General features: G+C 36.1%; 1 protein-coding gene across 14 annotated transcripts in view; it reads left to right on the forward strand.

Moving 5' to 3' along the window:
* Positions 1 to 13,981, forward strand: part of LOC129757385 (protein phosphatase 1 regulatory subunit 12A) — a 211,625-nt gene that overhangs the window by 91,217 nt on the left and 106,427 nt on the right. For 5 of the 14 annotated variants that reach the window (XR_008739689.1, XR_008739677.1, XR_008739680.1 and 2 more), the window contains exons 3-8: positions 7,097 to 7,209; positions 7,278 to 7,823; positions 7,887 to 7,978; positions 8,221 to 8,547; positions 10,489 to 10,773; positions 11,108 to 11,186. Coding sequence is in view for 1 of the 14 variants with exons in the window: in XM_055754594.1 (XP_055610569.1) it covers positions 7,097 to 7,209; positions 7,278 to 7,823; positions 7,887 to 7,978; positions 8,221 to 8,547; positions 10,489 to 10,773; positions 11,108 to 11,186 (1,442 nt within the window). In the remaining 13 variants the exon portion in view is untranslated. The remainder of the gene's footprint in view (positions 1 to 7,096; positions 7,210 to 7,277; positions 7,824 to 7,886; positions 7,979 to 8,220; positions 8,548 to 10,488; positions 10,774 to 11,107; positions 11,187 to 13,981) is intronic. The other 9 variants (XR_008739678.1, XR_008739681.1, XR_008739682.1 and 6 more) reach the window with 5 other exon arrangements.

Genomic DNA, 13,981 nt, shown 5'->3' on the forward strand with positions numbered 1-13,981 from the left:
GTACCTATTATTTTTTATCGACTTCTGAATATGGCTCCATGGTAATTGCTTTTGTGGCAGATAATTGACTTCGGATAACGATGCATCATTCTTCGGTGTGTTAAATTTTGAAACTGACGAGAATCAGGAGGTTTTTGGAAGATGTTTAAAAGAAAAAAAACTAACATTAGTTTTTCTGGAAATGAAAAATATGACCTTTTCTGAGTCATTTTCAGGCAATATGTTACACTGCTGGCCAAAAGTTTGGGATCATCCGCTTAAAAACATGCAAATTTTGATCGTTCATATCTCAGTCGTCTTAAGACATATTGCAAATCTTCTGATCTCATTTGAAAGATAATGAGCAATAGCTATTTCGGAGGTATTTTGCCAACAAATTATGTTTTAGTTTCGTACCTTAAACTTAACCTAAACTTGGAACATTTTCAATAAATCGCACTCAATATTCAAACCCGATCATCTCGGGATAGAGTGGACCAAATTTCAAAATTTGAGTTGCATTACAATCCTCATTCTTTACTTCTCAAAACACAATAAAATTGTGTTGTTGATCGAAGACTGATTACGGCTACTTTTTTCCAGTCTTTTGCGAAGATTTTGAAAGAAACTTCAGGCTTCACATGTTTTCTCAAATACAATATGGTATGGGCCCAAAAAGTTTCAATCGGTCTCGCTTGCGGGTAATTTGGCGGATTTTTCTCCTTCGGTATTATCTGGACTTTGTTGGATTTGTATCAAGCTATCGTGTTTTTTAAATAGTGAACTGATGCCAAATCCGAAGAAACATGACTGGGTGATTATGCTTCCGGATCATGGACAGCATATGAGGGTTCAGGCACTATCGGACACTCCCAATCACATATGATGGCTCACCAAACTTTTTAGTTTTTTACAGAATTTTTCTGTAAAAATTGATGTCTTCATCTCGTCAATACTTTAGCGTAGCCATCCCGAACAGTGTAATACTGGTCACACGGAAGCGTTTTGTTATCAATCTTGCCACACAGCAGTTAATCATATAACTTGAAGGCTCTTGGTTTGACAGAAGCAGCTTGTTTTTGACTCGGCTTAGGCTTCTTCTGCCTCTTATATAGGTATCGAATTTTGAATACGGCGAATGCGCCAACATCGCTGTTTCGAGAAAAACGCGTTCAAAGTTTGACAGCTCCATAAGCCCCCAGCAAAAATATTATTTTGTTTCCTTTATCTCTCAAAAACCAAATATCCTTTAGAACTTTGTATAATCAAAATGTAGGACTTCGAACGTACTTTTTCACCCAGCTGATAACTTAGTTTGTTTACATTTGGCGCATTCGCCCTGTTCAAAATTTGCTACCGATATGTCTTTAGACCCTATCTTACTTTGGTACGATGGGTAGTGCTGAGAGGAATCCACGTTTTTTGCCACATCCTGAATTGAGGTAGAGTTCCTACTGGCGTAAGCACGCATGTCTTTCGGGTCCAAAGTTTTGTCCACCGGACCCGGTTTTGGCCCATTTTTTTTGTCCAGGAAGTTGCTTTACTCTCCATATTTCCGAATAGAATTTCAGACCACTCCAATGCTTACTTCTTCCATTTTCGCCAACTGTCTCAGCGAAATGTTGGGAATAGTACACAATTTGTGCACGATATTTTTGTGCTTTTCCTGGGAAATGCTTCTATTTTTCACGAAAATGATAAAAACTGGAGCTCATGATACACAGAGTTTTAAGTTAAACTGTGAACAACAACACCAAGCGGAAATCAGCTTTTTAAATGTCATCCAGAATAAGCAGAGTTGTCTCAAAATAGTGCTTGGACATGAAAGGACATAATAGGAGTGAACCTTCATACACTGATTTTAAATAGTGAAAATTTTCAGTTCATTTTTTCTAATTTTTATCTACAAAATTATTGCTTTGTGATAGTTCGCGTTGTCCCAATTAAATATGAACGGATTCCAGGGTTGCTAGCGAACCGGGAAAACCGGGAAAACCGGGAAAAACTTTGGAATTTCATCACGTCACCGGGAAACCGGAAAAAACTGGGAATTTCGGCACCTCACCGGAAAAATTGACATTTTTGAAATTTTTTCACAAAGTTTCAAAAATATTTTTAGAATTATTTCAAAATTTAAGAGTATTTTTGAGAGTCTCGATATAGATTTATCTCATAATCGCTTATTTTATCTTATGTTATCACTAATTGCGGAGCAATATGAGTAATCTCGTTTTTTCGCTATCCGCAAGTGTGCTACACTTACAAGCATAGCTCAAATGATAATTATTTAATAATGAAACTATTATCGACAAAACTAAACACAAAATTGTAATTTTTTCCTCTCTTAAAGAGGTTTCTAACTCATCCAGGTTCTCTTTAATAGAGGGTCAGCAACATACAAATGAATTAAAGTGATCTAGGAATTCAACTATTCAATATCTATTTGATTAAAATCCACCTGACACCAGTTGATGCATCAGTTCGAAGTTTTCTGAGTAAGTTTCAATATGGTACAAAAGTGTTATTTTCTCTAACTTCCTTGGTCTAGTCAGGAAAACGACTCTAGCTTATGGAGGTATTACACTCTCACTTGAAGAGGTTAAAAAAAAATTATTTTATGCAAAAAGCAAATAATTTGACAGCGTGAGACGTTTTTAAGCATCAAAGAGATCATCAGAAAAAATATTGGTTTTTCAATGTTGTTGTTGTTGTGTATTTCGTTTTCATTGGTCTGAGGAAGGAAGCGTTACATCGCAAGTGTTAAGTTTTTAATTCATTCTACGTTAAGCTTTTGCTTATAATTTCCGAAATCTAAGGTCTTAACCCTGTTAAAAATTAATATCTTACACTCAAACAATTAAACCTCAGCCCTGTTTTATACATGGTTTCTATATTTTCACGAATCTTTAGTACAAATGACTATTACTACAGTTATTCATTGCTTTGTTTGAAATTTAAAAAAAACATGTCTTTGGATTTGTACAAAAAAAAATTAAACTGGATTTAGAAAATAACTAAATATTTTCCGGCAATCTGATGATTTTAAGTTTTGTAAGACATATCCCCATTCAAGTTGATTTTATAGTATGTTTCGATGTATTGTTAACATATTTCTATAAAAATTATACTTTTTTTTCTAGAACTTTATAGAAATTTTAGAAAATTGATATTGGCTGAAAAGTACTTACATTATAGTTTCAAGATCAATTTAACCGGAGTTTTTCTTGCAAAATTGTTGAAATTGTGGAGCAAAACAACGAATAGATGCCCAGTTCGTTAGAACTACGAAAAGACTACGTGTTACAAGACGCCGAAGTGTTTGCCATGATTTCTAATCGGTTAACAAGTTTTGGGATACAATTATTAGAAATTTGAAGCCTTTTATATTGATGTTTTTTATTCGCCATGATTTTAAATCAAAAACGAGTATAAATCGGAAAATCGGAAGTAAAATAACGGAAAAATCATCATTTATAACCGGGAAAAAACCTGGGAAAAACCGGGAAAAACTGGAATTTCAAAACGAAAATTCGCTAGCAACCCTGGGATTCACATATATCTTAGAAAACTAATTTTAATTGAGTGAAACTTCAAGTAAGATGAATAACAATATCCCCTCATCCTTTGATAAGAAAAACTTTTTATTCTCAGAAGGATATATGAACATCAGAACAATTAGAATTTTTCTGATGTCACTTATATTTACAGCGAATTTAGAGTTTTTAGTCAAAATATGTAATTTTGTTTATAGTACACAAGTGCACTGGATCCTTTTTTAAACGATTGTTGTGAACGTGTAAAAAATGTAAATACTTACGGTATCGGATAGGTTCCAGAAGACCCTGTTTCACACCAGAGGGAATCTTCTGTTTCTCCCGGGAATATCAAAACACTTTGTTTTGGTTTTGTTCGTTTTCTACGTGCCAGGGCAGGAAGACTGAATAAAGCAAAAAAAAACCTTTAAACTTAAAATTTCTCTCATCAATCTACCGATCAGTGCGAAGGTTCAAATTCGACATTCTTATAGAGAGATTTTCAAAAAAACTTTTTTAATGATGAAATGCACCAGTGTTGCCTGTAACACTTATCAAATTAGGTTTGTATTGTTCTGGCATATTCTTGCAGGTTCATGTGTGTCAATTCGCTCAAATTTCTTTGAAGCTTCTGAAGCTTGTAAAAAATATTAAATATCACAAATTCGGACGGATCTTCGAACTATTATGCTTAAAACCCGAAATCATGGCTTCAAACCGAGAAAATACAATATTTTTATCGGATTTCCTACTTGTCGCGCTACAAAACACCCTGGCATCAGCTTGTCGATCTTTCCAAAGCACCTTTATGATTGTTCATTAAAACAAAAGTACACACAAAGAAGGGATTGCAAAATTCCAAAGCCGATCAGAGCTTATTACAGGACCACATGCAAACATGCGAGCTAAAAAAGAAAAACATTTTATGGGATTGAGAATCGAACTCACAAAGATTTGATATCTTCTTCTTGCCCATCCGACAGCTTAACCAGTATACCACCTGTGGCAGATACGAGGGTTGATTATCATAGCCACCGGGGGTTTGCCGGTATCGTCTTATGACGGGGAAGGGAATTGAAAAAGGGGAAACTGTTTTTTTTTTCGTTTTTCTACTGCCTGCTTACATACACACGCACAGTGGTTCAAAACAAGGACAACTTTTTTTCTCTGTAGTTTTCCTAATGCCGTGTTACATATACACCCACATCATTGACCGAGTGGATCAATTCATTCATTCATTGTTTCCATCCTCCTTTATCTTGTGATTGGATAGGCAGGGACATCAAAACGTTTCTATTCTGTTTGCTTCAGTCATACGCAATTCGGTTGCGCTGGAAGGTTAATGCCGACGGTCTCAAATCCAATCATCGCCGCTGGTGTTCACTTCTCATGCCAATGACGTTGAAATATGGAGAGCTCATGATTGGAGTAAAGGCTGAATTTTTGGTCTCAGAAATAATTCGATCAAAGGTTCTGAAAGCATGATTGTTGAAAAAATATATATTCGGCATGGGACTGTTATGCATAATATAAATATAAAGTGTCGAATGTAGTGGTATAGCAGTACCATAACGAATAAAAATCGACCGATAACTATACCTTTTTGAAAAAAAGACAAAAAGGTGCTCCGTGTCTTAACAAAAGCCTAATCTCGGAAATTTCTTACTTTTTGTCTTACGACTTATTTTTATGACAACCTAGAAAACACTCGATTTTTTTTTATCCTGAAAATAGTGCTCACAATTCAACAATATATCCCAAAACAAAAAAAGCTCTTTTTTCGCTTACTCATTGCCAGAAAAGGCATTGTTAATCAGAATCAGAATTATGATTAGGATCTGAATCAGGATTAGAATCTGAATGAAGGTCATCGTCAAAATTCGGTCCTGAATAACTGTCAGAATTATAATCAGAGTAAGGATCAAGACCAGAATTACGATCAGAAAAAGGATCCGGATAAGGACCAGGTTCGTAATGAGGGTTATGGTCAGGATCCACATATGGATCAGGTTCAGAATCAGAGTTTGAATCAACATCAGGGCCAAAACCTATATCAGGAACAAATTCAATATCAAGGTTAGGATCAGTATCAAGATAAGCATCAGGATAGGGATCAATATAAAAATTAGGATTGGATTTCGATTATCAATCAGAACCCGGATAAAGGACCAGAACATGAACAGAATTAGGATCCGAATCATGATTAGGATGAGGATCTAAGTTAGGGTTCTGAATACGGACCAGGATCATGATAAGGGTAATAATTAGAGTCTGAATGTGGTTCAGAATTAGGTTAGGGTTAAGATCTGGATCAGGTTCATGAGTAGAATCAGGGTCAGGATTATTAACAGGAACATGATCAAGATCGGGCTCTGAGACATGATCAAGATCAGGTTAGGAATTAAGATTCAGATTTAAATCTCGATTTGGCCAGGATGAAATAAAGAATTAGAATAAAGATCAAAATAAGAATCAAGTTTATTGACATAAAGTTGATTACCGTAAGTGTTTTATATGAAACCACTGCAAAAATTCTTACGATATTATTTGCGAAAAAAATGTTTTTTTTTTCAATGGAAAGTAAAAATTATTAGGACAAGAATCGAGGAAGAATGACTTTTATGGGTTAAATTCCTATAAAAAAGGAAAAAAAAAGGCAAAAATTATTTTCTCTGATTTATCAATATTTTTTTAACATATAAAGGACTGCGAAAAAATCTAGGTTCAACGACATAAAATTTTGGAATTCTCTGTCTCAGTAACGACTGGACAAAATTCTACAAATTAGGTATCTTTGAGTTATCGAAAGTGTTGTACACAATTATGTAGAGTATAGTTTCCTAATAAAGTGAATCACATTTGAGTCATGCTTCAAATTTAAGCGCACTTGCGTCAATCGAAAAAATGAGTTATCTCGCATTTGGTCTGCAATGTGTTAAGATTGAAATTATGCACTAGTTCAGTATTTGCTTTCCACTCTCTAAGTTACTTGAAAACTACTATTATTAAAAATGAAATATGCTAAATATGCTAAACTTGAATGTCTCTTATCGTCTTAGAAAAATCGCAATTATGAGCGTTTTAACCCTGTCTCAAAATTAATTTCCGCAACTTAAGCATCCAGCTCCTCCCGAATTGAAAATCTCGCACCAGACCCCACTTGAGAGCAGGAGGAAACAATTGACCTTGGTGGGTTAAGATCGCCGAACCGGACGATATTTTTGGGAAACCCCTCGTTGTCCCCACTTAATATTTTCTCCAAAAGATGGTCGGTCGGTCGGTCAGTTGGTGGCAAAAATGATCGGTTTGGGTGCGGTCACAAGTCAATTGTGCCCCTGGTCCCTTGCCACCGATGGAAAAGTGTTTCCATTTGGCTCCGGTCGGTTTGTTTTAAGATAGGTACTATATTTAGAAACACTTCTGTTTTCTTCTGTAGTTTCCAGGGTTCCGCGCAAATTGCGTGTTCAAATTTTACGAGTGTTTTTTTCTCTGAGCATAATTACATTGTGGAACATTTGGATATTTTTGAAGGATTTTGTAAATTGAATTTTAATCGTTTCTTTTTCTGTTTTTGTTTTTTACAGGCGTGTATCGATGATAATCTGGACATGGTCGAATATTTGGTACAAAACGGTGCAGATGTAAATCGGAAAGACAACGAAGGTTGGACCCCGCTGCACGCCACATCATCTTGTGGGTAAGTCAATATTTTTTATAAATAAATTGCGTAAACGAATTTTTAATCTTGTTGTATTTCTGTTTTAGATTTCTCAGTATAGCCCGATACCTGATAGAAAATGGGGCGGATCTGGCATCGATCAACAGTGACGGGGAGCTGGCCCTGGATTTGGCCTGTTCCGATGCCATGGAGGATCTTATTCAGCGTCACATCGATGAACAGGGCATAGATTGCGAGGAAGCGCGGCAAATTGAGGAGAAGATCATGCTCAGTGATGCCAAACGATGGCTCCGAACTGACAGTACAGACTGTGATAAACCGCACCCGAAAACGGGAGCCACGGCGCTTCATGTGGCCGCTGCCAAGGGATACCTGAAAGTACTCAGTCTGCTGCTGGACGGTCGGGGAGACTTTGACAAACAGGACGTAGATGGATGGACGGCACTTCATGCGGCAGCTTACTGGGGCCAAAAGGAAGCAGTCCAGCTGCTGTTGAATGCCAATGTCGATATCGACATCCAGAACTACAGCGGCCAGTACGCGATCGATATCGCCCAGAAGGATATCGTTTCACTGCTGGATGAAGCTAGGAAGAATCACAAACGGCCCAAGCGGCGACCCGCTAGTCAAAGGTCAGAAATAGTTTTAAGGAAGTCATTGAACAAACCTTTAAATCGAGTTCCTTCCCTTTGCAGAATCACCGATACTATCGAAAATAGCATCGAAACACCCACCAAGGTCATCCGGGTTGAGGTCAAACCAATCGACAGTAGCAAAGAGAAAGAAGGTGAGTGTTGGTCGCTCCCGGCAGTTTTACCAGTAAAATTTTCCCACATATATAGGTTACCTACTACTAGTAGAAGAGACGAACTGTCTCATTTCTACCAACCAACTTCTGCGCATGGGCGCATGCGACCGGTCATTCTTTTTTGGTTTTATTGGATTTGTTTTTTTTTTGTTTCAATTTGTTTTGGATTTTTGATGATTTGAGCACTGTATGTTTAACTCAAACCCACTTTTAAAAACAAGTGAATTCAGCAGCCGCCGACGAAGGTGAAAGCGTTTCGGAACAAGAGGATGACGAACCGGACGATGGGAGCGGGAGTGATCGAGACGGGAAGAATGCAGAGCAAGAATCGGACTCAGCCGAAGAAGCAGACGAACCGGCAGAGGAAGCTGAAGAAGAGGCAGAAGAAGAAGAATCGGAAGAAGACGTAGAAGAAGAAGAGGAGACCGCAGAACCGGACGAAGAATCGGAACCGGAAGCGACCGTCTCTTCGGAACCGTACTCGTCTTCCGAGTCGTCCTCTTCCACAACCTCCTCCGCCGACAGCAGCCTATCAGAATCCGACACAGGTAGACCACCAGTTGTTGATGGTGCCATCATCTTGACTTGTATCTGCTCGCTATGTTTGCACGGAACCGAGACACCTCTTATGTACATCAGAATTTCGACGTTCTACGTGCCCGTGTTGCAGTTTTGCAGCTATTATTACCAACCTACTACTTCGCTCAACTCGTTTTTTTTTGTTCGTTTGTGGTTCTGCCGTTTGGCCATCTAATTATGAACCTGTCAGTCAGTCAGTCAGTCAGTCAGTCAGTCAGTCATTCAAGTCAACACAAACACGCATATTCGTCCCATTTTCGATGCACCATTTTACTTTACTCTGCTGGTCTGTTGTTGTTAAAATTCAAAATTCCTTCATGAGACCAGTAATAGTGATGATTGGATTGAAGAAAACAATACGCTGAATTCAATTGGTTTTCCTGAAGTTGCTTGAGAAGGCCGTATACTTGCTTTGCTAATCTTGAAAATGGCTTTGCATTTATCATAAACATGCTCCTGATCAATTTCATTCGTTCTAGGGAAAGAAATTAGTTTTTTAGTTGTTTAGAAGATGTATGTAAAATTTGGTATTCGGAATCAAGTATGCACGAATTGTATCTAAACAGGGAGGACCGATTCTTATAATGTAAATATGATCGTTTTAACAGCTATCTTTTTGTATATTCAAACATTCGGGAAAGTATTTGGTTTAAATTTACGTTTTCGTTGCAATGTTTAACATGAGCAGAGCAATCAATTGTGAACTCAGTTTTCGGCAAAACCTAAACTAATTTCTGTTTATTGTAGATCGTTTATTGCCAAATGAGTTATGTCGAATTCCACAAACTGACCATAAACGTTTTTAAGATTGGCCTCTAAAACTGACCTGTGCAAATTTTCAGCTCAATCGGACTTGATTCGTGCTCAAAGTTACGGTTTTTTTACCCTCAAAAGTCAAAAAAATCAAAAGAAATCGGAAAAATTTTAATTTTAATCTGTATGCCAAATTACTTAAAAATGCATAAAGGATTGAAATCTAGTGTTAACAACGAAAAAAAAAAATGCTTGGTCCAAAATCAACCTAGGGATTTGAAAAATCCACCCACACCAAAGGAAATTCCGAAAATCGAATTTTCAATTTCGATGCCAAATGACTTCGAAATGCATTAAACGTCGAGATCTGGTGTTTTCTCGAAAAAAAAATTTTGGCCAAAAATTGAGTAGGTTTTCCGAAGGACAGCCGGTTTCCAAAAAAAAAAATTCAGATCAGTGCTTTCAGAGAGCGTCGATTAGAAAAGTATAGAAGATAATATAAAATTCCATGAATTCATCGAGGATCTCAGAAGATTTTTTTTAATTTGGATGCCCCTAAATGAAGTTACAAGCCGAAAACTTCCAATGGTGTCATGTTGATCCTCTAGAGCGGATTAGGGTTAATAAACTTGTTGATTTATATTTGTTGAGCAATCTGTCATATTGTGTTTGTTCCAATTCATATATGTATTTAAATAGGCCATTTCCAATATCGAAGCAGTGCTCATTCATAGTTCGTTTACACGATTTTCGAAATCCTCATAAAATCATGTATCAAGCTTGAACTTAATTTACCGTTTGATGATTAGTAAATTTATTGCCATTTTCCATCAGTTTGTTGTTTCGATTTTAAAACAATCGCTCTCAAAGTTCATCCTGAAAACAGCATATCAGCTACACTACCAGTTGTTATTTTTGTTCATCCTGCTCGAGTTTATTTTTTAAATGCTGTTGGCTTAGAATCACCTACTATTATTTTTAATCATTTTACTAGCAGTTTACTGATCGAATTGCTAGAAGTGCTTTGGAAGTTCGAGTTCGTTTGTTGTTTGAAATTTTGGCCCTCAAAACACCACTGGCGCCCGCCTTTTGACCGTTTCGTTTTCTTTCTCGGTTTCAAAATTTGTTGCGCCCAATCAAAACTTTCATCGCAAAAGAAACCACCAAACCTGTTGCCATCATATCCCGCCCGACTCCGGTTCCGGTTACGGAACAGATAATCGTTCCGAAACCACAGCAAACAATCTTGGCGGCAGCACCATCACCACCTTCAGTTGAAGCAGCAGCAGCAGCTCCACCAGTTCCGGCATCACCTGTTCCCTGGCGTCGCGCTCGTCCTGCGGCTACTCCGATTCCTACGGCCGATGCGATTCAACAGCAGGAAGCATACCTGCAGAAGCTACAGAATGGCATTTCCAATAATCACAGCTTTAGCAGAAATCGTAATGGCCGTTTCAAGATCTTTTGTTTTTGTAGATTGCATTTCGTTCGTTTCACTCACCCCCTTAGCAGCTCAAAATAATTATATTGTTCGTTCATGTTTTTCATTAAAAGAAAAAAATCCGTTCGTTTGTTGCATTTGCGCTAAAAGAATTCGAGTATACACATCCAAAAAGAAGCACATGTACAGAAATCGAAGACCCCTAAAAAACCCTTTGAACTAAAATAATTGTCCACACATAAATTAGAATCAATCCCCATTCACTCATCGGAGTTACGAAAGAAAGAAAAAACACCACTGATCCATTCTAATATTTGTTTTCGATCTCGTTGCAGAAGTTCCGGAAAAGGAAAACCAACCAACCGAGCCGGACGTTATCCTGCGGCGGACCCAGAGTTTCGAGAATGACGAAAAGTGAGTGTCCCTCCTGTTTATGTAACTTTATTTTGAGTAACCTACACGTTACCATTTTGTGTTGCACCCATTTTTATTAATCTTTCTTCGAGTGGATTAGATTGTTTTTTAAATCACACTTTTCCACCATTTTATGAAACGCTTTTCAATGATGATTGAATACAATGTAGCATTTCGCCACAAATCGACCAGTGAAGTTTTTCCGACGTCCTCTGATTAAAATGAAATTTTTATATCCATATTCTCATTTGAATCGGTTGGAATTCTGTAGAGTACAAGCGTGTTGAACCAGTTTTGACGGTCGCCATGTAGAATAGGTGACTGATATTTTCAATGTTTAATTTCAATGCCAAATTTCTCTCATCAAAAAACAGAGAACCAAAACGAAGGTGTTTTTAAAATTCTCAAAATAGTATTTCAAGAAACAAAGAATATATCTGAAATTATTATATTACACCTTATCAGGAATGGAAAAGACTACATGCATGTTGCTTTTACTACAACCAAAATTTTTTCATGTAATGTTTATGAAATTAGGTATGTTAAAAGCACTTTTTTCATCGTATTGTTATCATCATTCTTCGTGAAAGACTCGGAAATCCATGTCACTTTTTTGTCATTTTATACGAATATTACAAGCTTATTCAAATAGTATTCCCTCTCACGACATTACTTAATGAACATAATTCCGTATTACAAGCATTGTTTTTTGCATCACTCAAAAAATATAGTTTTAACTGGAAAATTTGTTGGAAATGATCAAACACATAGGGGTACAGCATTTTTGGTGCCTAAATATATGTGAATAACTGATTTGGGAATATTTTGGCGCCCTGAAATAGAATCTTTGGGTGATTTTGTCTATCACCTCTTATTTTGGAGATACGGTGTTAAAAAGTTTAAAAAACAGTTTTGAATGAAATCAATGAAAAATGATGAACCAGGAAACCTATATATAAAAAAACTGATTTGAAATAGATATTCTAGTTTCAGAGATATAGTGCAGAATGGACAAACAAGTTTTAAATCGCGAAGAAATTCAATATCTTCCCTTCTAGACGAACGAAACGAATGGAAATATATTTAACTTAAGTGAAAATTCTCCAACAATCGATTGGACATAGCTTTAGACGCCACACGAGCTTACGAACGGAGATATTATGCCTTTTTAACCCCTAATTCCCCTATAATTTGTAAATTATCCTGGAAAAAGGTTATTTAGACTTGAAATTTTTGGACAAAAAATGGACCTATCTTGTGTGATTTTTTTCGAGAAATCGAATGAAGGCTGCTTTAGCCACCGCAAGCTTTAAAATAGGGAGTTATGGCTGTTTTACCCTCATTTTTCCTCTTTTTTTTTAAATAGTTCAGAAAAAGCATGTTCGGACTTGAAAATTCTAAATCAATTGGAGATCTGATGTAATTTTTTCTGAGGGTTCGAAGAAAGGCTATTTGAGTCACCGCACGCTTAGGAAAATGGAGTTATCGCGGATTTAACCCCGAATTCCCCTATATACATTTTAAAACTTAGAAAACACATAAAATTTTTGATCCAAATGAGACCTATCTAGTGTGATTTTTTCCGAGGAATCGAATGAAGGCTGTTTGAGCAACCGCACGCATCGGAAAATTGATTTATGGCTGTTTTAACTCTGAATTCCCCTACACATTTCAATTTTTTTTTGAAAAAAACATGTTCGGTTTCGTAAATTTTGAATCAAATGAGATCTATCTTGTGTGAAGAATCGAATCGAATGAAAGCTGTTTGCGTTTTACCATGAACTACTCAAACAGCCTTAATTCGATTCCTCGAACAAAAAATCACACAAGTTAGGACTCAAAATTTTCAAGTCCGAACATGCTTTTTCTTAACTTTTTGTAAAATATAGGGGAATCGGAGGAGAAATCAGCCATATTTTTATTTTACTAACTGGAAGAGATCGAAAGAACAAACACACAGATAGTCCTTTTTCTAGCGCTTTGTTATGTTAGAATTTTGCATTAGAATAAAGTTCATGAACTTTAAATCTGAATATGAAACAAAAACTCAAAATGCTAAGTTGTTTTTTTTATACTCGGAAAAATACAAACTTAATGTAAAAAAATGCGTATGAGTTTCGAAAATCATGAATCATATTTCGAAGGAAATATATAACCAAATTTAAACGATAATTTCAAACACGGCTTTTCATTTTAATTTTTAGTGATGATTCCAACCGAAAATCAAGAACTCTAAGCTGGTGGATACATAATCCGAAATATGAAATCACAAATACAATTTCGAAGGAACCAGAATTTCTGAAATGATTTAAATCTTATTAAAAATTCAGTATTCAGAAATGAATTACTAAAAACATTTGAAAAAAAAAATTGAAAAACTGTAGCTGAATTCTGAACTTGGAATTAGTTTTCGAGGTTTTGACATCAGCTCTGAGTCCAGATTGTTGCTATCGAGTAAATTTAATCCATCAACAAATTTGGAGTGTAGAGTTGGATACTTTGGATATTTTAAAATTAATGCTTTTCGAAAAAAAAGTTCAGTTACATTATTCATGCAGTAGGGGATTAAAATTAATGAAACAGTTTTTTTTGACCAACAGTACTGGAAGTATTGCAAACATTCAAATATTCGGTACAAGTAATTCAGTTCATTGGTACAAATAACCCACATTTTATTGACGAATTTTTAATAACAATAATTAATTTACGATTAATATTATGGAAATTTCACGGATGGTCCGGTGCAAATTACTGGCAATTCAAGTTTAGGTTTTTTTTATGAAAATTCAATACAA

The sequence above is a fragment of the Uranotaenia lowii genome, chromosome 3, assembly GCF_029784155.1.
Source record: "Uranotaenia lowii strain MFRU-FL chromosome 3, ASM2978415v1, whole genome shotgun sequence".
Taxonomy (NCBI): domain Eukaryota; kingdom Metazoa; phylum Arthropoda; class Insecta; order Diptera; family Culicidae; genus Uranotaenia; species Uranotaenia lowii.